Consider the following 18,657-nt stretch of genomic DNA (forward strand, 5'->3'; position numbering starts at 1 on the left):
TATAGAGGGAGCCATGTTTACACGGTATATAGAGGGAAGCCATGTTACTCTGTATATAGAGGGAGCCATGTTATTCTGTATATAGAGGAAGCCATGTTTACACGGTATATAGAGGGAAGCCATGTTACTCTGTATAGAGAGGGGAGCCATGTTTACACTGTATATAGAGGGAGCCATGTTACTCTGTATATAGAGGGAGCAATGTTATTCTGTATATAGAGGGAGCCATGTTTACACGGTATATAGAGGGAAGCCATGTTACTCTGTATATAGAGAGGAGCCATGTTTACACTGTATATAGAGGGGAGCCATGTTACTCTGTATATAGAGGGGAGCCATGTTATACTGTATATAGAGGGAGCCATGTTACTCTGTATATAGAGGGAGCCATGTTTACACGGTATATAGAGGGAAGCCATGTTACTCTGTATATAGAGGGAGCCATGTTACTCTGTATATAGAGGGAGTCATGTTACTCTGTATATAGAGGGAGCCATGTTATTCTGTATATAGAGGGAGCCATGTTTACACGGTATATAGAGGGAAGCCATGTTACTCTGTATATAGAGAGGAGCCATGTTTACACTGTATATAGAGGGAGCCATGTTACTCTGTATATAGAGAGGAGCCATGTTTACATTGTATATAGAGGGGAGCCATGTTACTCTGTATATAGAGGGGAGCCATGTTACAATGTATATAGAGGGAACCATGTTACTCTGTATATAGAGGGAGCCATGTTTACTCTGTATATAGAGGGAGCCATGTTTACACGGTATATCGAGGGAAGCCATGTTACTCTGTATATAGAGAGGAGCCATGTTTACACTGTATATAGAGGGAGCCATGTTACTCTGTATATAGAGAGGAGCCATCTTTACACTGTATATAGAGGGGAGCCATGTTACGAATGTTATGAATAAAAGTAGCATGTTTCAACTATATTAGTAGTTAGACTAGTTTGCACTAAAACATGTGCAAATGGACTGTTTGCGGTTGTTTGCGGTGCGTTAAACGGGGAGTTTGGTCTGTCACTGTGAAGCGGGCGTAACCCTTACACTACCTGATCGATACAACATCATACCTGATGTTTTAAAGCACGTTATTCCAAACAATTTAGGAATGTTAGGTGATTTATGCCCTTTATGGATTAAAACCAGACTCTGCATCAACTATGTAATTTTCCATGGGAGTTTGGCCATGGATCCCCCTCCGGCATGCCACAGTCCAGGTGTTAGTCCCCTTGAAACAACTTTTCCATCACTTTTGTGGCCAGAAAGAGTCCCTGTGGGTTTTAAAATTCGCCTGCGCATTGAAGTCAATGGCGGTTCGCCCGGTTCGCCAGTTCGCGAACGTTTGCGGAAGCTACCGTTCGCGAACCGAAAATTACGTGTTCGCGATATCACTATTGATAAATATTGCTATAGTAGGTGTATTTTTTATTTATATGACAGTAGACATCCAAAACACAAATTGAAAGAGACAAAACAGGATGACATAAAATTAGTCCCATTGAAATTGTAATAATTAAGGAAAAGAAACCATAAGCGGAAAACCAGAAATTATGGTTTCCTTGGTGTCAGACTAAGCTGGTGTGTAATTTGGGTTGACTAGATAAAGTAACCAAGAGAGAGGCCAATATGACAATAGATATAGAGCTGAAGTTGGTAAACTATTTATGCGGTGTGTACTAAAGTAATTGGCGGTAATTACAACAAGAGGGAAAACCAACAAGGAGGGTGAAAGGAGGGTACCACAATGTGGGATAAACAGAGATATTTCACTAAATTGCAAAGAAGTCATCGAGGATTAGTCACATTTTGTGTTAGGAGGCTATACAGTCTCTACCGGTTGTGAAGTGATCCATGAGCCTTTTATGTTTTACTTTGGGAGTGCCTGGAAAAACCCTCAGCCATAGCAGTTTTATAGCAGTTTTAAATACCTGTATTTATGCTTAAATTCAGACATGCTTTTAACATTATTTTGCCATTTACCGGTAAGTAAGCTGTGCTGCCAGTATTATTGCCTTTTAAGGTCCTTACAAATAAAATATAGCAAATAAAGGACTCTGCATATTGTCTAAACAAAGCTTTATTCACCCCTCCCACGTTGAATGTGTTTGTTTTTGTGTATGTTCAAATGCATTACTTAATGAAGTTCAATTAATTATGGGAACCCTGTAGGGGGTATTAGATTTACTTTTGCTCTATATTGTTGGGATCTGAGTGTATAACAGAGACTCACAACAATGATACTCACAGCAATGTGTCATTCAACTACAATAAATCTGTTTAGAAATCAGTCTGTGTAAATAGGACACATTGGACTTGTTCTAAATTACAAAATTTTAGTTGCATAAATTGCTATTAGTAAGTCAATTTTCAGAACAGCTAAAACCCTGGTCTTTTCTCTGAAAAGACAGTGTTTAAAGCAAAAAGCCTGAAGGTAATGATTCTGCTCACCAGAACAAATTCAATAAGCTGTAGTTCTGGTGAATATAGTGTCCCTTTAAAGACGATTATCTAAAGACTACCATAGAAGAAGACCAAGGCATATGATCTGCTAGCACCGATAAAATATCTAGGGCCAACACATTGTCTATTTATTCCGTTTTTAAAATGCATACCTAGGGATTGCTTTAGTTAAAATGAAGTCAAATTAAGTTAATTAAACAGAGATAAATTACAATCTAGCAACAAAAATGATCAATAACAGTTCTGATTTTTGTCTGGAATTGCTCAAATCTTTTCATACCAATCACAATCCAAATTTCAGAGACCATTTACTGCCTTAATGTCTCCAAAGTCAAAAAACTTAATCATCTTAAAACTTATGAGAAACTCTTTAATCTTGCATTTTTTAATTGTCATTTTATTTGTCTGATCAATTATGGACAAACCATTAGTTAAGGTTCGTTGTTCACAACAGGGAGTGCTTAGTATCACTGACTTTGCCAGTTGCTCAAACCTGATCACAGTGTAATGGATTTTTTTTTTAAATTTAATAGGGATTTACCCCTGTCATACAGAAAACTTAAAGTACATGACGATTTAGAATTACTATTGGATTTAGGATTAGGGTGAGGTTTATAATTAGAATTAGAGCTAATTTGTGATTAGGATTTGTCTTAGAATTATGGATTGATTTAGGACTAGGGATAGGAATAAATATGTATTCCTCACCCTATAGTGTTCAAAACAAAGTATACATATTGGGTATTTTTATACTTGGGCGATGTTGCTGAGTACAGTTAAGATAATTGTATTACAGTGGGAAACATGAGATTTAAAAAATAAGCAGTAATAATGCAATGTGCATGTAGAAATCTGTAACTAAACTTCAAATGGTGAATATGCACCTCAGTAAAGCTTAAAATATATCATGTGACAGTCTTCATGTTGCCCACATTTGCAAATGGATTTATGGTGTAATTTCATGTGTGAGCTACTATAACGCCCCAAAACGCGCCATGGACCCATAATCAATATCCATTAAAAAAAGAAAACTGGGGGCGGGGCCTGACCACTGAGCTGAGAGGACGCAGGAAAGAGTTGCTCCTGCTCCTACGGGCATATCTCCCAGGTTATGAGCCGACAAAGCGACCCAATCTCCTCACACGGCAAGACATAACTAGGGGCTACCTGCAGACACCAAATATGTGGTACAACTGGCAGGAATCACTGAAGCACTCCTTAACGCCCACCAACATGGACAGCACAGGGGAAACGGCCGCTTCCCTGTCGCCTTCAACGGCTGAAAGCTTGATTGTGAGCACTCGTCTGCCCCTCCCCCGCATGGACCGGTGGGTGTTATCCCGGTCCCAGGAAGGCCCCTCCATAGGCTGTGGCAGCAACCCCAACAGAGACGAGCTGACTCCAAAATGGCGGAGAGCAAACCCGTTCTGACACAACACAGGTCTGACATCCTGGCGCGGCTAGATGCTGCATTTGAGGCATTCTGGAAGAAACTCGACAAATGACTGAGCACCACACACGCTCTGGTCGTGGACTGACCAAGGGTGCCATCTTACCGCTACCATCCAAGCTGCTCACCCGGCCAAGCAAAGCTCGGCAAAAAATTTCACAGAAGAAAACGCTTCTGTATGCAGAGAACAGATGGAGAATGTCACAGAAGAAAACGCTGTCTCCCGCTGGCTAAGAAACCCACGCGGTGGCGCTCGGCAGCGAAGACCAGCCTACACAAGACACAGCCAGCATCACCCAAGCATGTACCCACAGAGCAGCTCAAGACCAGAGCCGGGACGAACCTGCGCCCTTACCCGAGATGTCCCAAAGAGTCCCCTTAACCTATGCCTTCAAGAGTCTCTTTCCATCACCGGCGCACATCCCTGAAAGGTTTGCAAAAGACCTCCACCTAAGCAAGCAGACAAGTACACCTCTGAGGCACTCGGGCCTGAAAGCATGGCTGGGTGAGTCCCTTTGTGGGATACAGCGATGGAAAGAGACTCTTGAAGGCATAAGTTAAGGGGACTTTTTGGGACGTGAGGCCTAAGACAAGCAGCCTCCTGCCATATCGCCATCACCTATGAAAGTCATATTCCAGTCTGGTGTTATCCTTCCCTCCTTTCCTCTCCCCTCCCCTCCCCTCCTGTTTTTAAATATTATCAGGAGCAAAGGGCAAAATAAGGCAAGTTGGGGGAAGGGACAGAAGCGGTGGCATCATAGGACAAAGCTTTTTTTTTTTTTTTATTCAAGGATTGTGCAGTATTTTCTATGAAACAAGACGATTTTCTCTCTGTTTGTCAGGGAAACTTCCGCCAAGAATATGTAGTTCAAAGACATAGGATGTAGGGAGATAAATCAGGAGTTGCCTGTCTCAGCCTTATACACATAATATGGTGTGTCAGTAAACACATGCTGCCTTTCGTTGGATGATACACCTCTAGCTACCAGTGGGGGACCTTTACTTTGAACCTTTTTCTTCCATTATGGATTTCGATTTATCTTTGTACCTGTATAGGGATAAGAAATATTGGCTAAAGGTTACACATATAAAACAAGCCCAACACAGCACACCCCATAACACAAGGTTATAACTCATACCTTTATTTATTTAATTTAGACATAAAACAGCGTCAGTGCGGGGCATATAAAATATCCATGCTCAGCTCTCTGTGTATATACTATATGTATCTACATTTATATACATATATGAATGAAACAAAGGCTCAATATAAATAAATACTGAATTAAGTGGACCCTTTCACGAGAAGAAATGTTTACAAAATACCTGCTTGTGCCCAGTCAAAGCAGTGCGAGTCTCACTTATCAATACTTACAAAACAATCACAGTGAAGGCAGTTCCCGACTACCCAATTCACAGAAGGGACTATATCATGGACACAAAACACAGGTACAGTATGGACAGGCTAGTATTACCCATAGGGCTCAGGAGTTAGACAGGGGCCCAGAACTTGTAATTTGCCCCATCCGCCACCACTATGTGAAGATTGAAGGGGGGCCCAAACTGGTAACCTGCCTAGGGCCTAGTTGGATCTTGATCCTTTTCTGATTGTGGACAGCAGCAAATCAAGTCACACCCGCCCACTCACAAACACAGTAAGAGCAGGGCCAGCCTGCCCCACTAACATACATGTTTAAACCATGGCATGTATGCAGAGAACAGATTGAGAAAGGCAGCATCAACAATGGTCTGCCCCTAAGAGGAAAGCAATCAAAACTCCCTGCTCAATCAGGGAATGTGTATAAAGCGCAAACTCTGCATAGGCAGCACTAGAACTAGTCATACCATCAATCATACAGGTATTATACTGTGTTGCATCCCACGCTGGTAGTGTCAGCCTTCCCAAACAGAGAGACACATATTTTTACCTACACATTGTCATAAATACATATCAAAGGGCACTGTGTGCAATGGCAGGTCTGCTGTGTCTTTCATACCAGCCTTTTACAAAAAATTGGCAACATTAATGATAAGATTTGTAGGCACAATCACACATTCCGCGATGTTAAACCATGACTAAGAAGAAGGGCAGTGTATATAAAAGGTATATAAAACAATACAGATAGACATACCTGGGATTTATCATACTAGACATATTATTTAGGTTACGTTATGTTGTCCTTTACTAAGATCTCCTGATGATGCGGGAAAAGCTCAGCTGCTAATGGATTGAGACATTCTGATGTGTTTTTTTAAGATTTTAAATTGACATTTTGGAAAGCAATCATTCTTAGATTATTCTTATTATGAAGAAAAGTGTTATGTTTGTTTTTCATTTTAAAAGTATATCAATGAAATTGATAGCTTTTGTGAGCTTCAATTAAAGTCATGATAAAAATATCATATTTGACACATTCACTCATATATCTTGGAATACATTTGCCTTGGATAATATATACTGAACAGTGAGACATCTTATGGTGTTCCATTGTTCTATACAGAATCAAGATAGAAGGTTGACTAATGCTTCAATATGGGTTTGTCAGTGACAGGTAGTTGTGAAAAAACAAGAGGGCCCAACTTCTATTCCTATACATCCGAATTGTCTTACAAAAATTTACTTGTTTGTTAGTCCACCTATTCTACAGTGCTGAGTGATATGTTGGTGCTTTATAAATAATATTAATGTTATTTTTGTGTACCAAAGTGCCACACTAAAACCTAGATACTCAAGGTTTTGAAGATAGGACATAATTAGACCTTAATGGTGCATATGACCCCCTGAACATTTTGTGAAGTCACTGAAGCTGGATGTGAGATTGCAAACCTAGAACTGGTGCATAAGCTGTGCAATTGGTAAACCTGACAAGACACGAGAAGTAGTGGTATAATAGGATAGAATCCCTCGATTGCAGTACGTTTGTGATACTACATCTGTGTTAATATGGGTTAGATATTTACTACATAAGGCAGAATCTCTGATCAGAATGAACTGTCCACTACACCTCTCTCCATAACACTTCAGATTAGGCATGTAGCCTCATGCATTGTTTCCATTAGTGACACTCTGCAGAGATGCTTTTGATACTTCAGTGCTGACTGTAGAGAGGGGGAAACTTTCATATCGGTCCCTTCCTCCAGCACATCGGCAACGGAGCAATAGCGTCTTCACTTCTTTCTGAAAGTTGCTGTTGAGGAACCCATACATAACTGGGTTGACACAAGTGGATGCCATAGCTGCGAGATGGCAGAGGGAGAATATGAGGTTGTGGTAGCAGACAGAGATATAATCATGATTCCAGTCAAAGAGAGCGTTGAAAACAGTGAGTGGAAGCCAGCACAGCCCAAAGGCCACAACAATTGAAAGCAGCATAATATTGACCCTACGATGTCCTCCTTTGCGACCTCCTGCTTCCCCACCTCCTGCTCGCTCCACCACGTCTCTCCTTCTCCGCAGTCTTAGGAAGATGCGCAGATAGCATAAAAGGATGAGCAGCAGTGGCAGGCAGTACTGGAAGAGCAGGAGGCAGGTGGTGTAAGCTAGTCGGTGGTTCTCAGAGGGCCAACTGTCTGTACAAACAAAGTAGTCAATGAACGGGTCAAATGGCAGTGAAAGATTCTGGAATGGGTGCTTGGTGAGGATACTGAAGGAGAGGAAAGGTAGCGAAATGAAGCAGGACACAGCCCAGGTGACAGCTACGGCAAGATAGGCATGCCATGGCAACGGTTTCCAACCTGTTGGATGGATAATGAGCTGGTGTCGTTCCAAAGCAATGAGGACCAATGAGAGCACAGATACTGTAACAGAGATGCATTGTACAAAAGGTGTCACCTTACAGAGTGCCTCCCCCAGGATCCAACGATTCATCAGCGTGTAGATGACAGTAACAGGCAGACACACCAAAGCCATAAGAATATCAGAACAAGATAGATTGGCAATAAAAATATTGGTGACATTATGCATTTCCCGTTGACGAGCAATGACAAAAACCAAACAAGAGTTTCCGATGAGTCCAACAGCAATCAGAGCACTATAGGCTATTACAAGGAAGGTCACATTGCCAACAGAATCTGTGCAAGGATCCTCACCTTCCCAGTTGGGACCCAGACGTCCGGACAGATTTAGGTAGAGAAGGCGAAGGTAGTCCTCCATTTTAAACAAAATAAATTAATAAATTCCCGAGGCAGTACCTGCAAATAAATAAATAAATAAATGATTACAAAATCTCTGAAATATGTTTACGATCATTTTGCTGTGAAAATGTGCTTTCATGGTTAATCTAAACATAGCTCAAAGAATAATGCTGGAAATGCAATTATACCTACAGCTCACTGTAGTGTGGACATAAACCAAGCAATTTATCTTTTGTAATCTTCTTCATCTGAAATATTTTAATTAACTACCATAATTGTATTCTCTGCTGCCAGTAGGTCACCGGATTACTCTTCAGCTGTTTTAAAAGTACAACTGCCATTACGTTTTGCCAGCAAGAGGCTGACGAAGTTGAAGTTTGATAAAAGCTGGAGGGTTATTGATTGGTTGCTCATTGATTCACTCATTTCAGCCAAAGATAAGTAATTGCAGAAGGGGCCTAGATAATGGTACGTGGGTAAGCAGAGAGTATGAATAGTGTTAGGATTTTTAAATGTACCCAATCATATAGTCTCTCAATTATTTCCAGATGTGTGGCCATTTCCTCAATTATTTGATTAGAAATGACTGATTACTACAAACCTTAGATCATGGCAATGTTGATACGGCAAAAGCATCAGTCCACAGCAAAGCATCTAAGGGTTTATAAAATACACAGTGTTCTAAAAACATAAACTGCAAAATGTAATCTAAAACAGATGAGTTAGGAAAAAAATCCAACTCGTGTATGTTGTCTACATGGCTAGTAGCGCCTAAATTCAGCAAACTTTGTTTTCAAGTCTCTATCATTTTTAAATGTTTAGTAAATAAATACATGGAATAATTGGCTTTTCAGACCAGTCTAGGTAAATAATTATCATTGGTAGCCAATACACGATTATCATTGATTTCTGTTCTGAGAAACAACGGCAGTATTTAATTAAGAGATAGATATATTTGTTTTAGACAACAAAGCTCCAATTTCCTGTACTTATGAGCCAGAAATGTCATTAAAGAGGCCTGGAACATACTCTAGCATTCTATAAATATATAAAATACTAGCCTGTGCACAATTTCTTTAATTAAAAAAATATAAAAAAGTGGTTTAAAATCCTCTTTGCGTTGCAGTTTTTTATTCTCAATTATTATCTGTATACAATTGGCCAGCATATTTTGAAGTTAAGATCTCTGGGCTTCCACTCATACAATAGCTCAGGACACTGACTTTAGAAAAATTCCCATCATTATTTAAATATCCACTGGCTGGTAGGAAAATACATTTCCCTTACTAGTAGTACCACTTGTGTTTTAAGAGACATAAGGGAATATTTGAAGATATTTGCTCCATTCGATATGATTTGGGTTCCTATTTAGAAATGGGTTTATCCCACTGATTTTTGTTCCATATAGCCTTTTCTCGGGAAGAAGATTTACATCCAACAGAGGCGCATTAAATGGATACTATATGCATCTGGATCACTTCATCTCAGTGAAGTGGTCTGGGTGCAGGGCGCCGGTTATTTTTGCCCTGTTTAGTAGATACAGCAATGATTTCATTGTAGGATTAAACACACTTATAGTGGCCGACAGCCACAAAATGCTGTCAAATGCTTCACATAGAGAGCATTTGTTTGGAGGAGCGCGTTGCTGTCTACACAATAGCTTCTTTTCCCCAGATTGTCGAAGATGCTAAAAAGTCAACATGATGTAGCGGGAAGCAGATCTGGTGACTGCAGGGACTGGATTTCAAGGCTGGGAAAAGAAATACATTTTTTACTACTTTTTTTTAAAATTAAAGAGACACTATAGTCACATGAACAACTTTAGCTTAATGAAGCAGTTTTTGGTGTATAGAACATGCCCCTGCAGCCTCACTGCTCAATCCTCTGCCATTTAGGAGTTTATCCCTTTGTTTATGCACCCTAGTCACACCTCCCTGCATGTGACTTGCACAGCCTTCCATAAACACTTCCTGTAAAGAGAGCCCTATTTAGGCTTTCTTTATTGCAAGTTCTGTTTAATTAAGATTTTCTTATCCCCTGCTATGTTAATAGCTTGCTAGACCCTGCAAGTGATTAAAGTTCAATTTAGAGATTGAGATACAATTATTTAAAGTAAATTACATCTGATTGAAAGTGAAACCAGTTTTTTTTTTCATGCAGGCTCTGTCAATCATAGCCAGGGGAGGTGTGGCTAGGGCTGCATAAACAGAAACAAAGTGATTTAACTCCTAAATGACAGTGAATTGAGCAGTGAAATTGCAGGGGAATGATCTTACACTAAAACTGCTTTAATTAGCTAAAGTAATTTAGGTGACTATAGTGTTCCTTTAAATTTAAGGGGGAGGATCTAAATCTAAATGGTGAGAAAAACACTATAGCTTAAGAATACATGTTTATATTCCTATAGCTGTAGTGTTCCTTTAAGCTAAAATAAAAAAATCTATTCTGAGAAACTCTTTTTTAATACTGATTGTAGAAATCATTCCCATATGATGCAAGGCTTACAGCAGGTATCAAAAGACCACAATGGGTGAAAGCAGGTGGTCTTCTCTAAGGCACATTTCTTTGTAATGTGATAGATAGATAGATAGATAGATAGATAGATAGATAGATAGATAGATAGATAGATAGATAGATAGATAGATAGGTAGATAGACAGACAGACAGACAGAGATATGCAGGTATCTAAGATACTCTCTAATTCATATTGTGCAGATACTTTAGTGTTGGAGCATGTCTGGCTTTACAGTTTCATAATCATTTTCCTAGTGTTTGGTGATGGGGTTAATAATGTGTAGGGAAAATAAACCATTCTGTGTAGATAGGGTTAAAGGAGTGATATTTTGCCTGACTCAGTCGGTAGAAAGCAGCTCTGTGGGTGGAATTTGCCTATTCCCCGGCAAGATTGGGAAATATGTGGGTAACCACAGGGAGCTGAGTTTATAACCCAGGAGACATCAAAGGCAGAGAGGGTATCTGCTAGAACCCGCCCCCAGGACAGCAAATAGCAGAGTGCACAGAAAGAGTCACTTACTTGTCACCTGCCGGAGAGTATCAGCATGTAGCCAGCAGGTACCCGGGAGGATGAGAGCAGTGTGTGAGGGCGGCAGGAGAGAGCTGTCAGATGTCTGCACACTCCTATATGAATCCTCCTCTCTATCTCCCTCTTCTCACCCCCCCTATCTCACTCTGATCCTCACTCTTGGCTCTGCCTCCAATCTTTCGCTTCACCTCTGTTCTGACTCCTCTTCCTTTTAGTTTTCAGCCATCCATTCACAGAAGCCTGTCCTATGTATTTACCTTAATACTGACACCTCTTTCTATCTATTTTCCTCTCTGTTCCCCTCTCTATAGACCTGTCTTCCTCACAGTTCAGATCTCTACTGACCTTTTTCTTCTTTTCTGTCTCTCTACTGACCCCTCTTCATGACTATCTCTACCGACCCCTCTTCATGATTGGCTTTCATTTACTGCTGACCCCAATTGCTTTCTCCCTCTTTTCCCTCTTTGACCCCACTCCCTTTATATCTATCTCTCCTTGGTGCCTGTCTCCTCTTTACCTTTCTTTCTCTTACTATTCTTCTTTTTGTTTAAAACTCTATTTACTCCTCTTCCTCCCTTTCTTAACCTGACCCTCTGACCCCTTACTAGGACCTTTTACTCCCCCCCATTGCTCTGTCATCACTTTTATTCTGATCCCTCTTCCTCACTGTGGCCGTTTCACTGCTCACCTCCTGTTTGCTATCATAATATCTATAAGGATCCCTCTACCTGATACTGACCTTTTGTTTTACCTCTCTTGTGGTCCTTCTTCTTCTTTATGCCCGTAGTTCACTTGTCTATTGACCTCTCTGTCTACTAGCCATTCGTTCCTATTGAGCTATTTTTAATCTGTGCTCTCCTGTTGACTGGACATTTCACCTCTCAATCTTTGATTCTCTCCTGACCTTCTTCCTCTTTGATGACCTTAACGCTGTCCCCTCTCCCTCCTTACAATACTGTTATGTATCCCTGCATTAAATCCAAATGACTCCTAACTTCTCTCTGCCTACCAATTCCCTATGCCTTTCTCCCCTCACTCTGTCTCATTCCCCCTCTTCCGTGAGACTTACCTCCCCAGCCCTCAGCTTTCACTCTGTCTAATTTGCGGTGCCCCCAGTAGGGCAGTATATGAGGGCAGTCTGGCTGAGGTTAGTGCCCCCCGAGCCCCAGGAGAGCAGGTTCATTAGAGACAAGCTCTTGTCTCTTATACGGGTGAAATGAAGAGATCTCATCAGACGGACGGACTCATTATGGGAATCAGCTGCAGTTGCTAGGAAACCAAATTCTTTTTTAACTGGAATCTGCCAGCAACAGAAAACAAATTATTCCAAATCCTTCTCACACACCGCAGCCCAGCACCTTCTGCTGCTCCTGTGCACACAACACCGTCATGGAACCCCCAGTGTACTCACCATAGCCTGCACTGCATCAATCCTTGCACCTGGCCTGCTGAGTGCACACAATACTCAATGTGGCATATACTATCACACTGTCCTGTCATAAGGTCTGGCCTTGCATCCTCTATCAATGATTGCTGTTTTATAATGACTTCTATTCGCACACTATACCGATCCTGGATCCTGTGTTATAAATATGTATGCACATGCTGTTACTACATCCTTTGCTATTCTTGCTCACACAAGCTGCAGTTTTTGTTCTCCCTGCTGTTCTGATGGACATACTATCCTTTTTCCTTTTCAGTGTTATGTAATCTTTAGCACACAGCGTCCTTGGACCTTATTATGCATCACTGCCCCCTCTGTACTCTTATAACACACCTCTACCTACCTACCCTAACCTACCTACCTACCTACCTACCTATCTATCTATCTATCTATCATCTACCTGTCTGTCGGTCTGTCTAGCTAGCTAACAAGCTAACTAGCATCTATTTGTGTATGCATACACACCTACTATTCCGTTTCAGTTATACTACCCATATTTAGAAATATACACCATTTACTGTCTGGATTCTCTGGAATCTAATGCTCTTCCTATGCACATGATAGAATGCAATGGATTTCCCGTACACTGAATAAACCCATCCTGAAATTGGATGCTTCTCATGTGAACACGTTAAACTGTTGTGGCATTTGCTTTTATTCGTGTACACAGGTTAAGCTGTCATTCAATATGATCCTCTTTCTATGCACAGGTTTAGCTGTATGGTCTTGTGAAATAATCTGCCATTCCCACATACATTTAAGCAGTGGTACATGTGCTGATTGATGTCAATGTGCACACTGTGATATGTACAATCCCTTTTCTGTGCACTTGTGATTGATTCTGTACATGTTAAGATAATGTGAAATTGTGCTATTCTGCACACTTCACTTGGAAAATGTGTGTAGTCATATAGAGATCCATACCCATGCACAGATTTTGCTACCATAAAATATAAAGATAGAATGTGATGGCAGATAAGAACCATTGGTCCATCTAGTCTGCCAAATTGTTTAAATACTTTCATTAGTCTTATCTTAGCCTTATCTCATATCAAGGACAGCATCATGCCTGTGTCTATCTTACACTGTTCTAGCCTTCTATCAATATTCTAGCATTCTAAGGTATTTCTTTGAAGTGCTGCTCCAAGCCTCCAACCACCATGCCCACTTCTGCATTAGGAACTGTTCATGGTGGTAGGGGTCTGTATGTGCAACTTTTCTACTTGAAACACTACACATGCTATGATATAAATACTTTTGTGCAGGTGGCTAGTTGCAGCCCAGTACACATAACTTAGGCAGCCTGGAACTCTGTTCTAGCTGCTTAAAGGGACATTATAGACACCAAAACAACATTTGCTTAATTAATCAGTTGTGGTGTATAGATCATGTCCCTGCAATCTCACTGCACAATTCTCTGCCATCTAGGAGTTAAATCACTTTGTTTATGCAACCCTAGTTACACCTCCCTGCATGTGACTTGCACAGCTTTCCTAAACACAGCTATGCTAGATCCCTGTATTGCACAGTCTGTTTAATCTAGAATTTCCTTTCCTCTGCAGGAGCCTCCTGTGTGTGACTAAAGTTCAATTTAGGAGATAAAGCCTCTAAAGCAAGTTAAAAACTGATTGAAAATAAAAACAGGATGTGTCAGTCACAGCCAGGGGCTGTATGGGCTGTAGGGACAAAAATAAAAGTGATTTTATCCTAAATAGCAGAGAATTGAGCAGTGAGACTTCAGGGGCATCGTCTATATACTAAATTGTGTCAATTTAATGTGAATGTTTACATACTAAGACCTTAATTTAATACGTTTTACAAATGATCCAGTACTGTTAGAAAAACTTTCCAAATTATTTATCCACAGAAATTACCGTATTTTTCCATGTATAAGACTGTTTAAAAAAAAAAAAAAAAAATTAGTCTTATATTGAGAGTCGTCTTACACAGAATATCACTGCAGGGGTTTAAAAAAAAAAACAAAAAACACTTGTGCGTGTGGCCTGACAGCCAACCAATCCTTCAAAAATCTAATTATTAAGCCAATACTTACGGTACTTACTCAGCACAATTTGGGCACAATACTTGGCTACTCGTTGACAGAACACTACACTGACTGTTGGGTTCGCTACTGCCAGGTTCCTGCTGGCATAGGCTGTGTTGTACACCTTTGCGACCTGCTGACATACTTGAAGCAGAGGAGGTGCTTTTCCATGAATTTGATTAATTTTGTGCACGGGTCTGGGAGATCTTGTGCAACCGCATGCTTCCTCACATCACTCTGCACCACGCCAAGACCTCACGGCTCTGGACTACAGATTATGGATGTGTATGGGCAAAAAATTTGGTTCAGTTCGGACTTCTGAAATTTGAGACTTCGGCAATTCAGGACTTCAGCAATTCAGGACGTTGGTTCGATTCAGAACTTCGGCAGTTCCCTAACCCTACTCCTAACCCTAACCCCACCCCTAACCCTACCCGAACCCTACCCCTACTCCAACCCTAACCCTAACCTCACCCCCAACCCTAACTCCTACCTCTACCCCAACCCTAACGCTACCCTAACCCTACCCCTAATACCTAACCCTAACCCCACCCCTAACCCCTAGATTGATGTCATCATTCCCTTAATTTTCCCTCCCTCTCGTGTTTTGGTACTTTTCAGAAATCACTTCTGAAATTCTGCACTTCTGAAATTCGTTACGGCACTTCCAAAATTCTGCACTTCGGCAATTCAGACATTCATATATATATATATAAATGTGAATAGGTTGGCGCAAAATGCAAGATTATTTTGAAAGATGCAGCAACCAACAAAGAAAATCTTGGTAATAAGATTAGATAGAACAAACACATAAAAGTGCTGGTGCGCAGTGTTTTATAATCACTCTCTGTCAATATCTTATATATAGAAGGCTTTATCAATAAGCACACGTGTATCAAACCAAAGTGCAATCTCAGTGTTTGAAAACCATTTAAAAAGTGCAGTTGTGATGGTTGTATAAAGTGACATGCGAGACATCGATTCAAGTATCTAAGAAAAAAACAGAAAGAAAGAACTCCTAGTGCAATACAGTACAAAAATTGTATATGAAAAAAATATTTGCTCTTTAAGTAGCTCACTCACAAAATCAGAGTGGTTAAAGCACCACTCGCAGTTACAGCGCTCAGGGAGGATCAGCCCTTGGTGTGCGTGGGATCCGTACGATACACAAATTACCAGGATGTCAGTTATGTGTAAACTTTATTCCAATATCGCAATTAAAAACATATAATCTGTGCAGTCCATCTACAGCTCACCAGCAACGGATGGTGATAACTTGTAAAACCGTTATGCTCGTCGCTGTGCTGGGCTGGTTTCGCCGATGAAGGTCCACAGTACTTCCTGGTCCGTGACTAGTTTCGCCCCTACCCTTGGTGTATGCTTCTTGGTGTAAGCCTTCTATATATAAGATATTGACAGAGAGTGATTATAAAACACTGCGCACCAGCACTTATGTGTTCATTCGGACATTCGGAAGCATCCGAATGTCCGAATTTAAATTTCGTTCTGAAATGAATTGCACATGTCTACTACAGATAGACATCACAGGGTGTAGCTCCGACATCCCCTGTAGTTTACCACAGGCAGAGGGCATCGTTGCCACTAACAGCTGGACGGTGCTCTAGGGCAGTGTTTCCCAACCCAGTCCTCAAGGCACACCTACCAGTCCAGGATTTAAGGATTACCCAGTTTTGTCTAAGGTGTTTTTAGAAAAAAAAGAAAAAACACCTTAGACAAAACTGGGTAATCCTTAAATCCTGGACTGGTAGGTGTGCCTTGAGGACTGGGTTGGGAAACACTGCTCTAGGGAACCAGTGTTCAGAAGTGGTGGGACCTCGGGGAGCGGTCTACTAGAGTAGGAGGGGACCCGGGACTAGTGGGGGATCCTGAACAGTCAAATTATGCTATAGATGATCAAAATATGTATATCTTAATTTTGTGCTTAAAAAAAGGTGGTCGTCTTATACATTGGGGCGTCTTATACACTGAAAAATGTAGTAGCTTTAAACTCTATGGGACATTTTGTAGATAAATCATTTGAAATTTGAGGACTTAAAAATCGGGACTGTCGGCTGAACAGTCGCACATGCTTTGAGCTCCTAGGCCCTGATCTGCACAACGGCTGAAATCGGGGGCAATTTGCCTGATTTTGTACCCCTACTCACCCTAATTTGCCCCGCAGCAACTGATGACCCGAGGGACACCCTTCGACGCCCAACTTACCGCCGGAATGACCGAGCCGGGGTCTGGAGCTCATACCAAGCAGGGCAAAGGAGAGGCGGCCGCTCTCCCAGCCCGCAATCACAAGCAACACTCGCAGCACATGGTTGCTCCCCCCCCCCCAGGACCGGTGGGGGTTATCCCGGTCCACACACCCTTGACCAGCGCACCTCTGTGGCCCTTCCATGCTGACTACGGCACAAACCACGCACCAGGTATGCAAGCAGCTAGCCTCACTAAAATGGCGGACGCACAGCCATGCGGAGGAGACATGCCGCCAGCCTGCAACCCCATACCAAGCGACTCACTCACCACCCGCCTGAACGATCTGTTCAAGACCTTCTGGGCACGAATCGAGGCCCGACAAGCGGCGGAGCAGCAACGGAAACAGGAGAACTGGAGTGAGAGGGTTCAACGTGGCGGTGTCGACCGGAGTGGGCCTGTGCCACCCCGGGGCAAAACAACGATACAGCAGCCTACGCCTCACCTCGCTAGCCCATCTGGGCCGCAGGCCACCAGGGACCCAACCCTGGCGCATCAACCACACAGGCTGAAGCCGGCCCGCCATTGGCGGCGTTACATTAACATCCAGGCCTCCAAACCTACCCCGACAGGGAAGGATCCGGCCCCCAGAGGTACCCGAATCCGTGGACAATGGATGCAGGCCATGCTACAGGCCCGGAGCTGGAGGGCGCAACCGGCCGACTCCTGGCTGACTGCCTGCCACCGCGAACCCCCAATGCCGCAGATACGGTTCCCACCTGAAGGAATGGGGTGATTATCCAGCAAGAGGGCAGCTTCCCCCATGATCACTTTTGAACGCTGCCCAGACGCTCACAGACACTGGCTATGCATACCAGGGACTTTAACACATTTCTGTTTGTAGCTGTGACTATGCTATATTCCTCTTCCACATAATGCCACGAGAAGCACATTCAACACTTATAAACACACACTCATATTACCCTCAGAGATCTATTAATCGTAACCGCTACTATTTAAACTCACACATACGCATGTTTTCTAATCTTGTGTTTTAATTTCTGCTCTATGTGAAATAATGGAAGCTTTAAGCATGTTCCTGAACCACTGATATATACTGTTTCCATGTCACCGTCCCATCAGTATGTCGGTACACCCGACTACCTTTAAGCTTGCCTATATTATAAAATTGTGCATGCCATTCACATGTCCCGTATGTAAAACGAAGTAAAGCCTGAGGACTGCTTTCGGGGCACCTCAAGCCTGTATGTATCAAATATGCACTGCAAAAATAAAAAAATTAAAAAAAAATAAAAAATAATCATTTGAAATTTCTTTCTAACAGTATTAAATCATTTAGAAAGCTTATTAAATCAAAGCCTAAATTTTAAAAAGCTAAATTAGCTAATGTGGAAAAACTCTCATTTTCTATGCACTGTGGAGTTTGCACTATATAAATAATAATGATCATAAAAATAATAATGTGGCTGTGTGTCGTGTGTGTGTGATGTGTGCTGGGCTGTTTTACATGTGTGTAGTGTGTGCGGCTGTGTCATATGTGTGTGGTCTGTGCTTGCTGTATGTGAAGTATGTGCTGGCTATACGTAATGTTTATGGTGTCTGCTGGCTGTATGTGATGTGTCTATGTGGTTTATGCTTGCTGTATAAGATGAGTGGGCATTTGTGGTGTGCGCTGGTTGTATGTGATGTATGTGTTGTGTGTGCTGGCTGTATGTAATGTCTGTGGCGTGTGCTGTCTGTATGTAATGTCTGTGGCATGTTCTGGCTGTATGTAATGTCTTTGGTGTGTGCTGGTTGTATGTGTTGTATATATGTGGTTTATGCTGGCTGTATAAAATTAGTGTA

General features: G+C 41.7%; 1 protein-coding gene across 1 annotated transcript; it reads right to left on the bottom strand.

Moving 5' to 3' along the window:
• Positions 1-5,050: 5,050 nt before the first annotated feature.
• On the bottom strand, positions 5,051-8,093 carry LOC134601127 (neuropeptide Y receptor type 1-like). The gene has a single exon (XM_063445561.1). The coding sequence runs from the start codon at positions 8,075-8,077 to the stop codon at positions 6,965-6,967; it is 1,113 nt and encodes a 370-aa protein (XP_063301631.1). The 5' UTR covers positions 8,078-8,093; the 3' UTR covers positions 5,051-6,964.
• Positions 8,094-18,657: the final 10,564 nt, after the last annotated feature.

This window comes from Pelobates fuscus, chromosome 3, assembly GCF_036172605.1.
Source record: "Pelobates fuscus isolate aPelFus1 chromosome 3, aPelFus1.pri, whole genome shotgun sequence".
In the NCBI taxonomy this organism is placed as follows: Eukaryota; Metazoa; Chordata; class Amphibia; order Anura; family Pelobatidae; genus Pelobates; species Pelobates fuscus.